Source organism: Cyprinus carpio, chromosome A12, assembly GCF_018340385.1.
Source record: "Cyprinus carpio isolate SPL01 chromosome A12, ASM1834038v1, whole genome shotgun sequence".
Lineage (NCBI taxonomy): Eukaryota > Metazoa > Chordata > Actinopteri > Cypriniformes > Cyprinidae > Cyprinus > Cyprinus carpio.
Genome location: NC_056583.1, coordinates 10,685,485 through 10,699,055, shown reverse-complemented (window position 1 = coordinate 10,699,055; position 13,571 = coordinate 10,685,485). Strand labels below are relative to the sequence as shown.

Sequence of the window (13,571 nt, the reverse complement as noted above, 5' to 3'; positions counted from 1 at the left end):
ATGAATTTAAAAATGCAGATTGCAGAGCCAGTAGAGATACAAAAAGAGAGGAGAAAAATATTTGCTATTGTTATTTCCAGTCACTTTACCTGAGCAGACACCCCCTTTTCAATACACCCATGTTTTCTATGGAATTTGTCCCCAATCCATTGCTCCTCCACAGCCTCTCTGTGTCTCTTAGTAGGACCTAACATTTACAAACAATCTGGGTGCTAGTTAAGTCACCATCATATCTACAGCATGATGATGACATTAGAAGCTTGATTTGCAATAGGAAAACCCAGTCTATGTGTTTTATATTATCAGTCGTGTCCTTAAAATAAATCTTGTGTTTTGATTAGCCCATGTCTGATCAAATATGGCATTTAAAATCATAGACCTGACCTACTCAGTCATATAAATATGTTAATTTATATTTATATTATAATGGTATTTGTATCACTGGCTACTGTTTAAATAAAAATTATCAATGCTATTTATTTGTCTGCTTGTTTTGCAGAAGGTGTGAGCCCTCTAAATATTTTAGAAGCAATTTAGTGTAGTTTTAATAACATCCTATACTGACCACCAGATAAATCTTAATTTATTCATGTACGTCTATTTAATTCAGTAGACAAGATAATTATTTACTAAGGAATTTCCTAATTATCCACAAATTGGCAGGCCTGCTGAGTTCACACAAGACAGTAAGAAAACATTTGAAGAGGACAGCAGCCTCTTTAAATATCATAAATGTTGCAGCATTTAACCAGCTGTCAAATCTTCTTTAAACTTTTTTAAAAAATGTCTTGTGTTATGTATGTATGTATGTATGACTTTTTGATAAATGTTCTGGAATGTTTGACAGAATGATGACAGTTTTCAGTTTTGGGTGAACTATCCATTTAATGATACATTTAATGATCAGTTTAAACACATGGCTCAGATGCGTATCAATTCCTCTTTATTGTGTTAGAGACCAAAACATACAATGTTTTCCCCCATATGTTAGAGGTCTTAATGATACTGTCTGCACAGGGCAGAGACAACAACAGCGAGGAACTTCTGCCAGGCAGCCTGCACGTCAGCTGTGAAAGAGGTACCCATAGTCGCCGCAATCACAATGGTCAGGCAGTCAGCCAAAAGCTGTATGGAAAAAGCAGAAGACGTTGGCGCAACAGGTGAGTCACTAGTAGCTTATAAATAGTGTCTGATTGCATCTGTATGATTTTTATATGTTGCAGAGTTTGCATACCCTAAAGTTGTCAGGATCCACGTGCAGTTTCTCAGAGTGCAGCACGCTCAGTTCGGCATAGGTTTTCTTGATATCATCCATGTTCTTCATGGCTCTGTCAAGCCCATGGAGCACAACAACTCCGTGGGCTGCCACCTTTGAATTGGACATGATGGCCTCTGCATTGTACAGGTTTCCAAAACTTGTGAAGTACCGCTGGGTCCAGGGATACACAATCAAGGTCCTACAATACAGCATAATATACAGCATACAAAAAGTGAATAAAATAAAAAGAAATATGTCTGTTTTGTGTTTTTCATAAACTTACATGAATTAGCCTTTGATAATGATGAGCATAATAACATGGGCACCATACCTCTGCAAAGCTTTGGGGCCAGCTTCCTCATAATTCAGCTTGCTGAAAATGTCCTGGATGTAGGCACGCTCCTGGTCAGTCCACACAACCATGCTGTCGGTTTATGATTTTTTTTTTCTCCGTTAGGAATAAGAATCATACCTTTCCACTCTTGTCGACACTATTTATGTCATCGGGTTGCATCGCCAATACAAGAGTGCTCATTTGATTGGCTGGAACTTCTTGTGGGCAGGACGCTGTAGGGATTTTGCACGTTTGCATCGCTCTTGAAGTAAGAGAATGTTTTAATGCAGGTGGCAAAACACTTGTAGCATAACATACACCCCCTTTTTATGTTATAATAAAAAAAAAAACTTTTTATGATTGTGTTAAACCATAAACGTCTAGGATTGTAGAGTACATCTTTATTTATTTGTTTAAATCCTTGGGAAATGTAACTTTTAAAGAGTATCAATTATTGTTGTGATCTCAGCTCCTGGTTATCTCATGCACATACGTACATTCAAAACGACTCTGCCTTATCTCTACTCACAGACTCTCCTCTTACGTAATCTCAAAATGAACTGCCTGTATGTATAAAAAAAAAAAAATCCAGTCTCATCAAATACCAAATTAAAAGGGTGTGGCCACTTTATCAATTCACCAGGCACGCACTATTTCAGAGCCAATAAATGAAATAAATGATTTATAAATCAATTCAGAATAATAATATTAAAAAAATCTGAATAATCAAGAACTGTGCCCTCAGTTCCTCTTTTGGTCATTTTTTTTCTTCTCCACAATATATGCCCTGTAACAAAACAAATGTACATGTTTATTAATGATAATAATATTAATAATAATATATTGTGAAAGAATAATATATTAAAAAGTAACAATAGTAGTAAAGAGTACAAATATACATAATATATAATAATAAAAATAATTATTATAATTTTTATTTAGTAATCATCATCATTATTACTATTATTAGTATTATTATCATTATTTACCCTTTTATTTTGTTATGACTTTTTTTAACATTTATTGGCCTAGATCAGCAGTAGGCTAGTACTTACGCAGCTCTGCAAGAATGAAAGGTGATAAACATTGTATGAAGATTAAAACCAGCGCGTAGAGACGTGGATGAGCATAATGGACCGTTGGTATTACATACTAGCAACTAAATTAAACTAAATTAGCACTTAAAATAAACTGCATTTGGCCGTTAATTTATTTATGCATTTGTTTTGTAATAAATTAATTAAAAGAGCGTAAAATAATTTTGGTTGCAGAAAGCACATATGAGCATAATAGGTCATAGCTACTAAGATCTAAACTAACAAACATACTAACTTAATGAATAAATTATTAGTGAAATCATGTTGTGGGGTTACTTGAACTGAAGATGCGGTCTTGGATTGATTAGGATCTGCCCATATCTGTTTATGTCTTGTGACTCAAGTGTGCACGCATGTATCATCACGTTCTCCCTAAAACTAAAAAAATGGGCATCACGTCAATTTTCAGTGTTAACTGGCAGGAGTTCAATCTGACACGCAATTAGGCTATATCTTGGGTGTGCCCACTCAACTACAAACGCTTAAAAAGAGGACCAACGTTTAGGTGGGTAAGTCATTTGATCCAGACATCGAGTCAAAATGAGCCTCTCTGCTAATGACAAAGCAACTGTGAAGGCCCTCTGGGCTAAGATCTCCCCAAAGGCTGAGGATATCGGCAACGAGGCATTGTCCAGGTAAGTCAAATCAGTTTTTTTTTTCTATAGAATGTCTAATGCATATTTTGCCGATCTAATGCTCTGAATAAATTGGTTTTTCCCCACCATTTTGCAGAATGCTCTATGTCTACCCTCAGACCAAGACCTACTTCTCTCACTGGAGCAGCCTGAGCCCCGGCTCTGCTCCTGTGAGGAAGCATGGAAAGAAAGTCGTCGCTGGAATCGGTTTGGCTGTTGAGAAAATCGATGACCTTTTCGCCGGCCTGCTCACTCTTAGCGAGCTGCATGCCTTTCAGCTAAGAGTCGATCCTGCTAACTTCAGGGTAAATATACTGCTGTGTGTCTGATGCTATTTATTAATAATTTAGCCATACTTTGATAGATCTCATTATGAAGTTGTCTTCAAAATGGTGTCTATTAATCTTCATTTAACAGATCCTGTCCCACTGCATTCTTGTGGTGTTGGCCATGCTCTTCCCTGATGACTTTACACCTGAAGCCCACCTGGCCATGGACAAGTTCCTTGCAAGACTGGCCCTGGCTTTGTCTGACAAATATCGTTAAGCAGTTTGATATTTGTTAAGCAGTTTGAATGTTGTTTTGTCGATTTGGTCAGCAACATGTCAATAAAAAACAAACAAACAAACCTGGAGACAATTATCCTGTGCATTGGTTTTCCCTGAAGCATAGCAAAATCTAAATTCATTCGCAATACATGCAAATCTAAAACACAAATCTATATAAATACGTGATCATATGAATTCCGTTAGAATTGTGAAACTGTTTTAAATCACTAAATTAAACAGCAGACAGGGCTGTGAATTAAAGTTAAGCCTGTTGCTTGTGTAAACCATTTTGGCACATCAGGATAGGCTCAAGCTATGATACCCTTATCCATTCTGTTTCTTTAAGCTTATAAAAAATATTTGCATACATTTTTGTACAAAGTAGATGGTCAAGGTTTAGTTCAAGACTATAAGGAGGATATTGCAATTAGATTTAATATATAAAATTACATACTTTTACTTTTACTTATACTTTTACCTTATAAAATGTATAAAAAAATCAAAATATATATATATAATAATATATATATATATATATATATATATATATATATATATATATATATTTATAATATATATTTTATTTATAATATATATAAGATGCATAAAAGCATTAAAATATAGTCCGCAATTCAGAAAAAAATAATACAAATAAATCAACTTGTATGAATGAGGTCAACTGCATGAGACACACCAGCAGCTTTGACTCACACGAGTCTCGGATAGGGCATTTACGGTCATTCAAAGCTGATATCTTGATTGTCTGAAGAAAGAGGAAAAAAAGCCAACGCTTTATCAAGGAGCCGCATGCACAAACACCAGAAGCGCAGACGGGCATTATAGGCTACAAACTATTTCACATAAAGTTAGATATTACAATATTTTGTCTCGAAAAATCACATAAAAATAGTGTAACATCTTACTGAAATAATTAAACATATCCACTGAGCCCTTGTGACAACTTAACTCTTTATTTTAAGGAGCAATTCTCACAAATAACTAGCATGCATATGACTACTGTAGCATATTGGCTATTTATTACTACACACAAAACACATATCAATGCCTTATTCTGCATGACCATTTTAGATCACGTAATCCTTCCCTATACCTAAACGTAACAACTACCTTACTAAGTATTGATAAGTAGCAAATTAGGAGTTTACTGAAGCAAAAATGATAGTTTATAGTGAGAACCTTAAAATAAAGTGTGACTACATTGCAGGGGTGCCCAGTCCTGTTCCTGGAGATCTACCTTCCTGCAAAGTTCAAACACAACTGAACCAACTCGTTAAGAACTTCAGTGTGTTAGATCTCTGGGAACCCGATATAGTGGACAGTGGACTTCATTTGTTTGGTGTCTGCCAAAAAATCTTGCATTTAGATATTTGTTTGATTTGGTTTACACTTTTACACCAGGGGACTTTTGCTCTTTTCATTGACAGCTCCCAGCAGCACTACCATAGTTACTAGACATGTCATGGCCATTTCAGCGAACACAGCTTTCCCCAGCTGCTCATCAGATTTAAGAACACTAAAGGTCGCTCCGGTAGCATTCATGTAGTTCTCGCGTGTCATAATCTTCAAAATATATTTGTCTGTTGTTGAGTAGTGTTTGGGGTTGTGGGAAGTAACAAGGTTATATTCTGTATGTGTAATAAGTGCATACTTGTTCACACCTTTGACATTGCAGCTCCCAGCACACCTCCCACAAGCTGAATGATAAAATAGGGAATAACCATTATCAGCTGAATTCCACCACATAACCAGATAGCAATGGTGAATGGAGGGTTAAAATGTGATCCGCTAGAGAGAGTAGAGAGAAAAAACATTCAGGTGAAACATAAAATCATTTGCTTTCAGAAACTGATGCATAAAATCACTTTTGGTACTCAAAAATCAGTTGGTGTCCGGACAATTCTTGACAATCTTAGAATAGTTTTGAATATGATACGACTGAATATAAATGTACTGTAAAGCATAAAGCACCTTAAATAACTATCAATTAAAATTAATACATCTTTTGATTATAATACAGTAAATAAATGTAAAATAAAGAAATAAAATAAATGAATATAAAAATGTAAATACAAAAATATTTTGGCACATAATTAAAACATTTAAAAAAAGCTAAGCGATAAAAAAAAAAAAAAGAATTCTTACCTGATTTCTGCCATACATGCCACCAGCACAGCCACTGCCAATCCATGCACAAGTGCAGGTTGTAGTCATCCGGGTGCTTCCACATTTTCAATGACAGACACACAGCCGATGAAGACAAAAAATGTTGTGCCTACCAGCTCGGCAACATATGGCTGGATTATTCTCTCATACTTGCCCAGAGGTTTGGGTTCATTCTTCTTTAGCAAAGTTTTGTCCAGCTCTTCAAGTTCTAGCTTCTCTGCCTGTGCTGACATTGTGGTAAATCTGTTGCTGTGGGTGAGTGTGTGATTATGATAATAGAGGCAAACTAACTTGTTCCACCATAAATCATTCTTTTATCCCTGAAAAGTCTGATACATTATCATAGAATTATGTCAATGATGCAGCAACAAAATACAACCAAGTTTTAGAAGAACAGAAAGTTATCCAAACATAATTACAGACCTTTTCAGGTTGGAGTTAGATTAGTGCATAGTAATTCCCTTATCAGATGTAAGGTGCTTCACATTTGGACAGCATTGTTTCCATTATTATCTCTGTGTTATTGATTTGCTTGTCAAGTGTGTGATAACTGACTGACCTTGGGTGGAAATGTAATCAACACACATGGCATAATAAAGCAACATATTGACGCTCCAAGGTGAACTTTGAGCTGCAACGTAATATGTAAAATGTTGATGGTGGTATTATAAATACTATTAATATGCTCAGGGGGTCATAGATATAAAAAAGAGTGGTATATATATATATATATACACATATACACATTTAGTGCTGTCAAACGATTAATCGCGATTATTCGCATCCAAAATAAAAGTGTACTGTGTAATATGTATATACACATGTATATAACTGTAAATATTTTCAAAATATATATTTATATATATATATATATACATAATAAATATACACAGTACACACACACTATGAAAAAAAAAACTTTTATTTTGGATACGATTTTGGATTTGTAGTTTGGATATTAGTGCTGTAAAACTAAAAATCCCAAATCGCATCCAAAATAAAAGTTTTTGTTTACATAATATGGGTGTGTACTGTGTATATTTAGTTATGTATATTAAAAATATCCTTATATAAATAAATATACTATATATATATATATATATATATATATATATACACACACATACATTCATAGTATGTTTATTTATATGATGAGTTTTAGGTTCACTTTGTGCATATGTTGCCATGCTTAAAAAAAATTAATTGATTAATTAAACATTTATATTATAATTTTTATTTGGGTCCTGCATATTTACATAGTATAAAGTGAAGAAATAGATGCAGGCAATTTCTAACAAAAGACTTTGTTTATTAACAGAAAACATCAGAATGCACAATGGCAGGCTATACTAACAAATAAAATAAAAAATACACTTGGCAAAGAGACAATGAAGCATCAGAATATAGAAAACTATAGAATACTGCACTAATATAAATGTTTGACAATATCATACAATGCTTTACAAGTTATCTTGAATTCAAAAAGCTTGCACCATGACATCCTCTGAGGTCCCCTCTCCATCATTTGAAAATAACACGAATCTTCTTGTCTCCCACTACCAACCTAGAATGAATAATTCAATTGATCAGATATTTATGGATACTCAAATACTCATACTCACACATTAAATATAAGGATTGAAGGTTTCATACACAAAAATTGTAATGTACATAAAACATGAATGAACTAATTCTTATTTCAATCTGATCAGCCTTAAAGTCAGTTATTGTATATACTTTAAGTTGATACAATAAATGATTTTACACTTTCCCTAAATGAAGGAAATTTTTTTTTTTGTGTGTGTGTGTATAAAGTGAGCAGCAGGAATACCTCACAAGGCTGACAGTGACCAGAGCGCCAGTCAAAGGTCCCACCCAATATATCCAGTGGTACGTCCAGTGACCAGACACTATTGCTGGCCCGAAGGCCCGTGCTGGATTCATACATGCTCCTGATATTCCACCTCTGTTGAACATGGAAGACAAAATCAGTGAAAACACTGAAAACTGAGAGGTTGGAAGACTGGCTTTAAAAAGTGACAGTAAATACAGCACATTAGCACATTAAAAAGTGACGTGACATACAGCAGAATTCGTGCTCTGCATTTAACCCATCCAAAGTGCACACACACACAGCAGAGAACACACACCCGGAGCAGTGGGCAGCCATTTATGCTGCAGTCTGCTTGGGGAGCAGTTGGGGGTTCGGTGCCTTGCTCAAGGGCACCTCAGTCGTGATATTGCCGGCCCGAGACTCGAACCCACAACCTTAGGATTAGAAGTGAAACTCTCTAACCAGTAGTCCACGACTTCCCCTATTTTATTGTTAGGAATAATTATTTCCTATTGCCATTATTGTTCTAAGGCTGTTTAATGTCTTTGTTTCCTGTAACATATCCTGTGATGTTCAGTTTATTTGGTTGCCATGTTCAATAAAAACACCTCTGTCTCCACAATAAAACAAGTGTAGCAACTTGTGAGAAAATGAGACTTGATTGTGACAGGCCATCAACATCTGCTTATGCGACAGCACGTTCACAGTTCGGACATTGCGTGAATCAGAGGTAAAAAACAATATAAATACTGTTCAGTTTCTTGCACATGCTGATCGTTTTGTGTCTTTACACATCAATGTATTGTCATGAGCTGCAGGGTTTAATTTAGATTTGTCTGTGCATGTTTTTTATCTCTCATAGATTCTGTTACCATTTGCCAAGCATTGTACAGCTGAGAGACTGCAACAACTGGAGCTAAAAATCATAATTTGTGTTCTACTGAGTCATTTACATCTTGGATGCCCTTGGGGTAAACAGATAAACATCAAATTTTAATTTTTGGATGACCTATCGCTTTAAGGCCCTGATATACTTCAAACGAAGTTCGTTTTCGTTCTTCGTCAGGGGGGAAAAAGAAGTTTGAAAAGGCTGAGCGACAGTAGGCTATACTGTTTCCGAACTTTCCAATACCCCCGTGCTGCTGGAGGCCGGGTGTAGATTATGTAAACATGTGTCGCGATGCTCGCGCGTATCCCCTTAACGAAACAACGATGAAATGATGACGTGTAGGCAATCTAGGTGTGAGACAGGCCCCAATGATCAGAATATTATAGACAAAAGAATAATGATTAGCAGCAGTTCAGAGTCAAGTATCATGTTTGCAATACAAAAGAACCATTCTTTTTCTATAATCAGTCCTTTATGGGAAGTGTGAATGTCTCATAGTCTGAAAACTTTAGCATGACATGGAAAAAAATATTGGAGTCAGTTTATTTTATTACTGTTAACTTATTTTATTAAACTGGATACATTGTTACACCTTTTTTACGTTTTATGTGGTGTCATGATTTACTTTTGATAAAAACAAAGGTTTATTATTGTAGCCTATATTCGTTTGGCATTTCATTTATTGTATACCCTTTAAATTCGCTTAATGAAAGAACAACAGCAGCAGCAGCAGTATGGTGTAACATTTATTTGAAACACATGTACTTGGTACTTGCTTCCTTACAGTATATCTTTACTCTTTCCTTTCATTCTTTTAATGGCTTTGGAAAACTTGTCTCGGATGTTTCTCTGCGTCACTTTTTGCATAACTCTGGGTCCTAGAGACACAGCTTCGTTGTAATTTCTTTCTAGGAATTAAATGCTTTTTCTGAATCTTTAAAGTCTGTCAGCGAGCGATTGTAGAGTTTCGGATATATTTGTGCCAGCTCAGTTATTCGACACTCCAGTGTATTCAGGAGATGTTGTTCTCCTGTCGGACCTCAGTGGAGTGAGAAACGAACCAGGAAAAAAAATTGCACGTCAAAGAAGTTTCAGAACACACCCACCGATTGCGTAACCGCAACGGACCAATGGAAACTCAAAGGTGTTTAGGAACCGAAACGAACTCCCCCAGAAAGTTTGCTTTGGTCAGCTGTTTCGAACTGCAGAAACAAACCCTAAATGAACTTTGTTTCAGCCTGATTTTGTTCGAAATGATGTAATATCAGTTCGTTCTTCAGTTTTGTTTGAAGTATATCGGGGCCTTTACCGAGAAAAGAATGAGTTAAAACACCAATGATTAGAAATGAGCTACAGGGTAAAATCACCACCACCATACATGACCACCACCCTAAATCTGTAAGTTTCTGCATACAATTAACAATATAAAAGGATTTAAAAGACAAAATAATAATAATAATAATAATAATAATAAAATTATACATTTTTGTTTTTATATTTTTATTGTTTTGTAAGTTTTAGAGTGTGTATAATTATAGTATAATTATATCAATTGGACTGTTTTTTTTAACAACTTTTATTAGCTGGTTTGAATGAAAATGTTTCCTGTATGATAATTAAATTAGCATTTTGAATTAAAATGCACAAAATTTAAAACATCAATGTTTGTTACAGTAATGAACATGTAGTTAACTCTAACCCTGAGCTACATAGTTCAGGTAGTAGATTTCTAAACTTTTTTAATTTGTAACAGATATTCTATAATATTATATCAAAGTTGGAGACTCAAAAAACTGAAATGAAACAGATGTTAAACAGATGTTTCCAGTCATTCCTATATTTAATCTTTTTAACTATTTAACACAAATGCTTTTTTTATGGCTGCAAAACAGAAGACTAAATTTTTCTTATTTAAACATACTACAGCATAGTATTCTGTACAACAGGCTGTATCATTTATTTGTGTAGTTTGTGTGAAATATTAGTTTCCTACCCAGCCAAAATATTTGCAGTCACAGTGAGTCCAATGCAGAAAGGAGCCAGATGACTTCGGGTCCTTATGTTCACGGCACCCATGCTGACAACCATAGTCAAGAAGAGCGTCATAATCATCTCTGCCATAGTCGCAGAGCCAATGCCATTAGAGGACTGAACTGCACCAAATGCTGCCCCTGTTGCATTTCCAAATGCCTCATCTGTAGTGACAGCCTAAACAACAACAACAACAAAAAAACTCTTGAATCATGGAAAGTGAAAGTTTTATGTGCTTTGTCATCAGTGTTAACTTGCACACATACTTTTGCGAGGCTGGCAGCAATCACTCCACCTAACATTTGTGAGAGCACATATGGCACCAGAAGCATCAGTTCCATTCCTCCGATAAGGTAAACGCACAAGGACACAGCTGGATTAAAGTGACCTCCACTGTAAAACAAGATCAGATAGTCAAATCAAATGTAAGCCATCATGCATAAATTATGTTTTGGTTCGGAATGAATGGGTAAATTTCCCTTTCCCCAATAAAACAGGTTAAGAACAACAAGAAAATACAATTAAGAAAAAAAGAGAGAACGAAATCACAGTAAAATAAAACTTTTTGGTAACACTTTATAATAACACTCATTTATAAATCATTAACAAACATTATATAATACTTAAAAGATCATTAGTTAATATAAATTCACATAGCTAGAAATATGAGATAATGAACTTGCTAAACAATATCTAATGATTAACAGTTAGTTAACTTTCAGTTCATATGATCTCCATTTGTTGGTCTTTGTTTGTTGTGTAGACCTCTATTTATTCATTTTAACAAATAATCTATGAATTATTTGTTCATGTTTTTGCAGTACCCAGTCTAAAGTGGAAACTATTCATCATTTGTAAATGTTTACTAATCATTAATACCTTTATGAACAGTCATCTCGATGGCAAAAAGTGTCCCGAAAGACCTGAATTGACCCCTATTCACACATCTTTACTAATTATTTATTAATCATGTGTTCATGTTTTTGCAGTACTCTATCTAAAGTTTAAACTATTCATCATTTGTAAATGTTTATAAACAATTACTAATCATTTAGTATCTTTATGGGGATTAGACTTTTGGCTAATTTAACAAGGTTTGTGTAAAGGGATGCTGGTTAAGTTTAGCTAAATACTGGCTAAAGAAATAACAGATTGTAATTTTGGTGCAAAAAATTTTTTTTTTTATTGCCTCAACACTCACATTAGTATACTACTCTTCAGTATATCACAAAATAGGTTTTTCCTTGAATCAAAAATAGGAGAAAACAAATATTTTTTTTTTAAATGTTAATTTGTTAATTTAATTTAATTAATTTATCAAAACAATATAATATAAACATATTGAACTGTTGACCCTTTTACCAACCCTTAAACCTACCCATCCCACCAAACCTGTCCCTAACCCTTACCCATATCACACCTCAATAGCAGCTAATGTGTTGTGCATTAACACAAGCTTTTAATCATTTTATAACATCTGTTAAATTCATTTGTAGATTTTCAATAAGTGTTTGATCATATGGAATTGAAAGTTTAATGACTTTTGTAAGCATTTTAACTTACATGAAATAATGATTTTTGTAAACATTATATTATGTTTAATGTTTATTAGCAAACATTAACAAGCACATTATATCACATTTCTAACTCTTTGAATATGTATTAACTAATGTTCCATTAAATATTATATGTTTGTTAATGATTTATTAATAAAAGTTACTATAAAGTGCTACCAACTTTTTACATTTGAATAAAACTATACATTTTAAAATGAAAAATAAAACATGAAATTATTATTTATTAATAGATTTTTATTATTTATACAATCATGAAATTAAACATATATAATATTTTGAGTAATCAGATATTTAAAGTAAATATAAAATAAATGTCTTTCAAATCACAGTTTTGGCTACATTATTCATTGTTCAGTTTAGACATTTAATATTATAAATGTAAAAACCTAATATAAATATATTATAAACAGTTTATATTTATTTATTTTTTATTCTCTATTTCAAAGTCTAGTCATTTGCTAAATCATGCACACAGAACATAAGGCAGTTACCTGATTTCTCCAAAAATGGCAATTGCTATAGCCAGTGCTAGTCCATGTGCCAGGGCAGGCTGGATGCTCCCATTGATGCCCACGTTGCCCATGACTGACACACAGCCCACAAACATGAAGAGAGTGGAGCCGAGGACCTCTGCCAGGCATGGCTGAATGTAGTGCTCATAGAAGGACAACTTAGGCTGATTCTGATGGGCATCCCCTCCATCGCCAGTGGCTACTGTAAAGAGCTCTGACTTGGACTCAGCTGAGGTCATTTTGCCTGTCTGAAACTTCAGGTGATCTGTGCTAACACTGCGGCTTTGTACTGATAAAGGTGGACAGAGGATTGGGTGGAGTGGTGGTAAGGCGGGCCAACAGTCTCCACCGTCATCACTCTTGGTGGCTTGGGAAAAATACTTTACAATTACAGCAGTAGAGAGCATTGTTTGGGGGGTGACGGCTTCAGGATATAGCTTATCATCCACCAGTCTGTGATTACACAACTGAGGACCATAAAAACGTGCATAACGAACTCTCATGTCACTCAAGGTCTGCTCGACTGTATTATGCAACTGAATCGATCGAGTTAATGCAGTTTCCCAAACTTTACAAATCAAATGGCATATTATAGATCGCTCTGCATTTCAGCATGGACTGCAGGAGATTTTCCTGCACAGGCATCTGCATTTATGGCAATGCCATGCTCTT

The 13,571-nt window shown here is 34.6% G+C and overlaps 3 protein-coding genes and 1 pseudogene across 3 annotated transcripts; 1 reads left to right on the top strand and 3 right to left on the bottom strand.

The window, feature by feature from the left end:
* Window positions 1-869: 869 nt before the first annotated feature.
* LOC109083015 (hemoglobin subunit beta-2-like) lies at window positions 870-2,336 on the bottom strand. The gene is made up of 3 exons (XM_019097838.2): window positions 1,590-2,336; window positions 1,235-1,457; window positions 870-1,125 (listed from the first exon to the last, which is right to left on the bottom strand). Exons 1-3 carry the CDS (start codon window positions 1,679-1,681, stop codon window positions 997-999), a joined length of 444 nt encoding a protein of 147 aa, XP_018953383.1. The 5' UTR covers window positions 1,682-2,336; the 3' UTR covers window positions 870-996.
* Window positions 2,337-3,177: 841 nt separating this feature from the next.
* hbae5 (hemoglobin, alpha embryonic 5) lies at window positions 3,178-3,966 on the top strand. The gene is made up of 3 exons (XM_019113286.2): window positions 3,178-3,324; window positions 3,422-3,629; window positions 3,742-3,966. The coding sequence occupies exons 1-3, from the start codon at window positions 3,230-3,232 to the stop codon at window positions 3,868-3,870; spliced, it is 432 nt and encodes a 143-aa protein (XP_018968831.1). The 5' UTR covers window positions 3,178-3,229; the 3' UTR covers window positions 3,871-3,966.
* Window positions 3,967-4,501: 535 nt separating this feature from the next.
* Window positions 4,502-6,289, bottom strand: LOC109099221 (annotated as a pseudogene).
* A 1,055-nt stretch (window positions 6,290-7,344) lies between these two features.
* Window positions 7,345-13,208, bottom strand: LOC109062501 (aquaporin-8). Its single transcript, XM_042767478.1, has 5 exons — window positions 12,879-13,208; window positions 11,077-11,203; window positions 10,773-10,987; window positions 7,888-8,022; window positions 7,345-7,620 (listed from the first exon to the last, which is right to left on the bottom strand). Exons 1-5 carry the CDS (start codon window positions 13,136-13,138, stop codon window positions 7,578-7,580), a joined length of 780 nt encoding a protein of 259 aa, XP_042623412.1. The 5' UTR covers window positions 13,139-13,208; the 3' UTR covers window positions 7,345-7,577.
* Window positions 13,209-13,571: the final 363 nt, after the last annotated feature.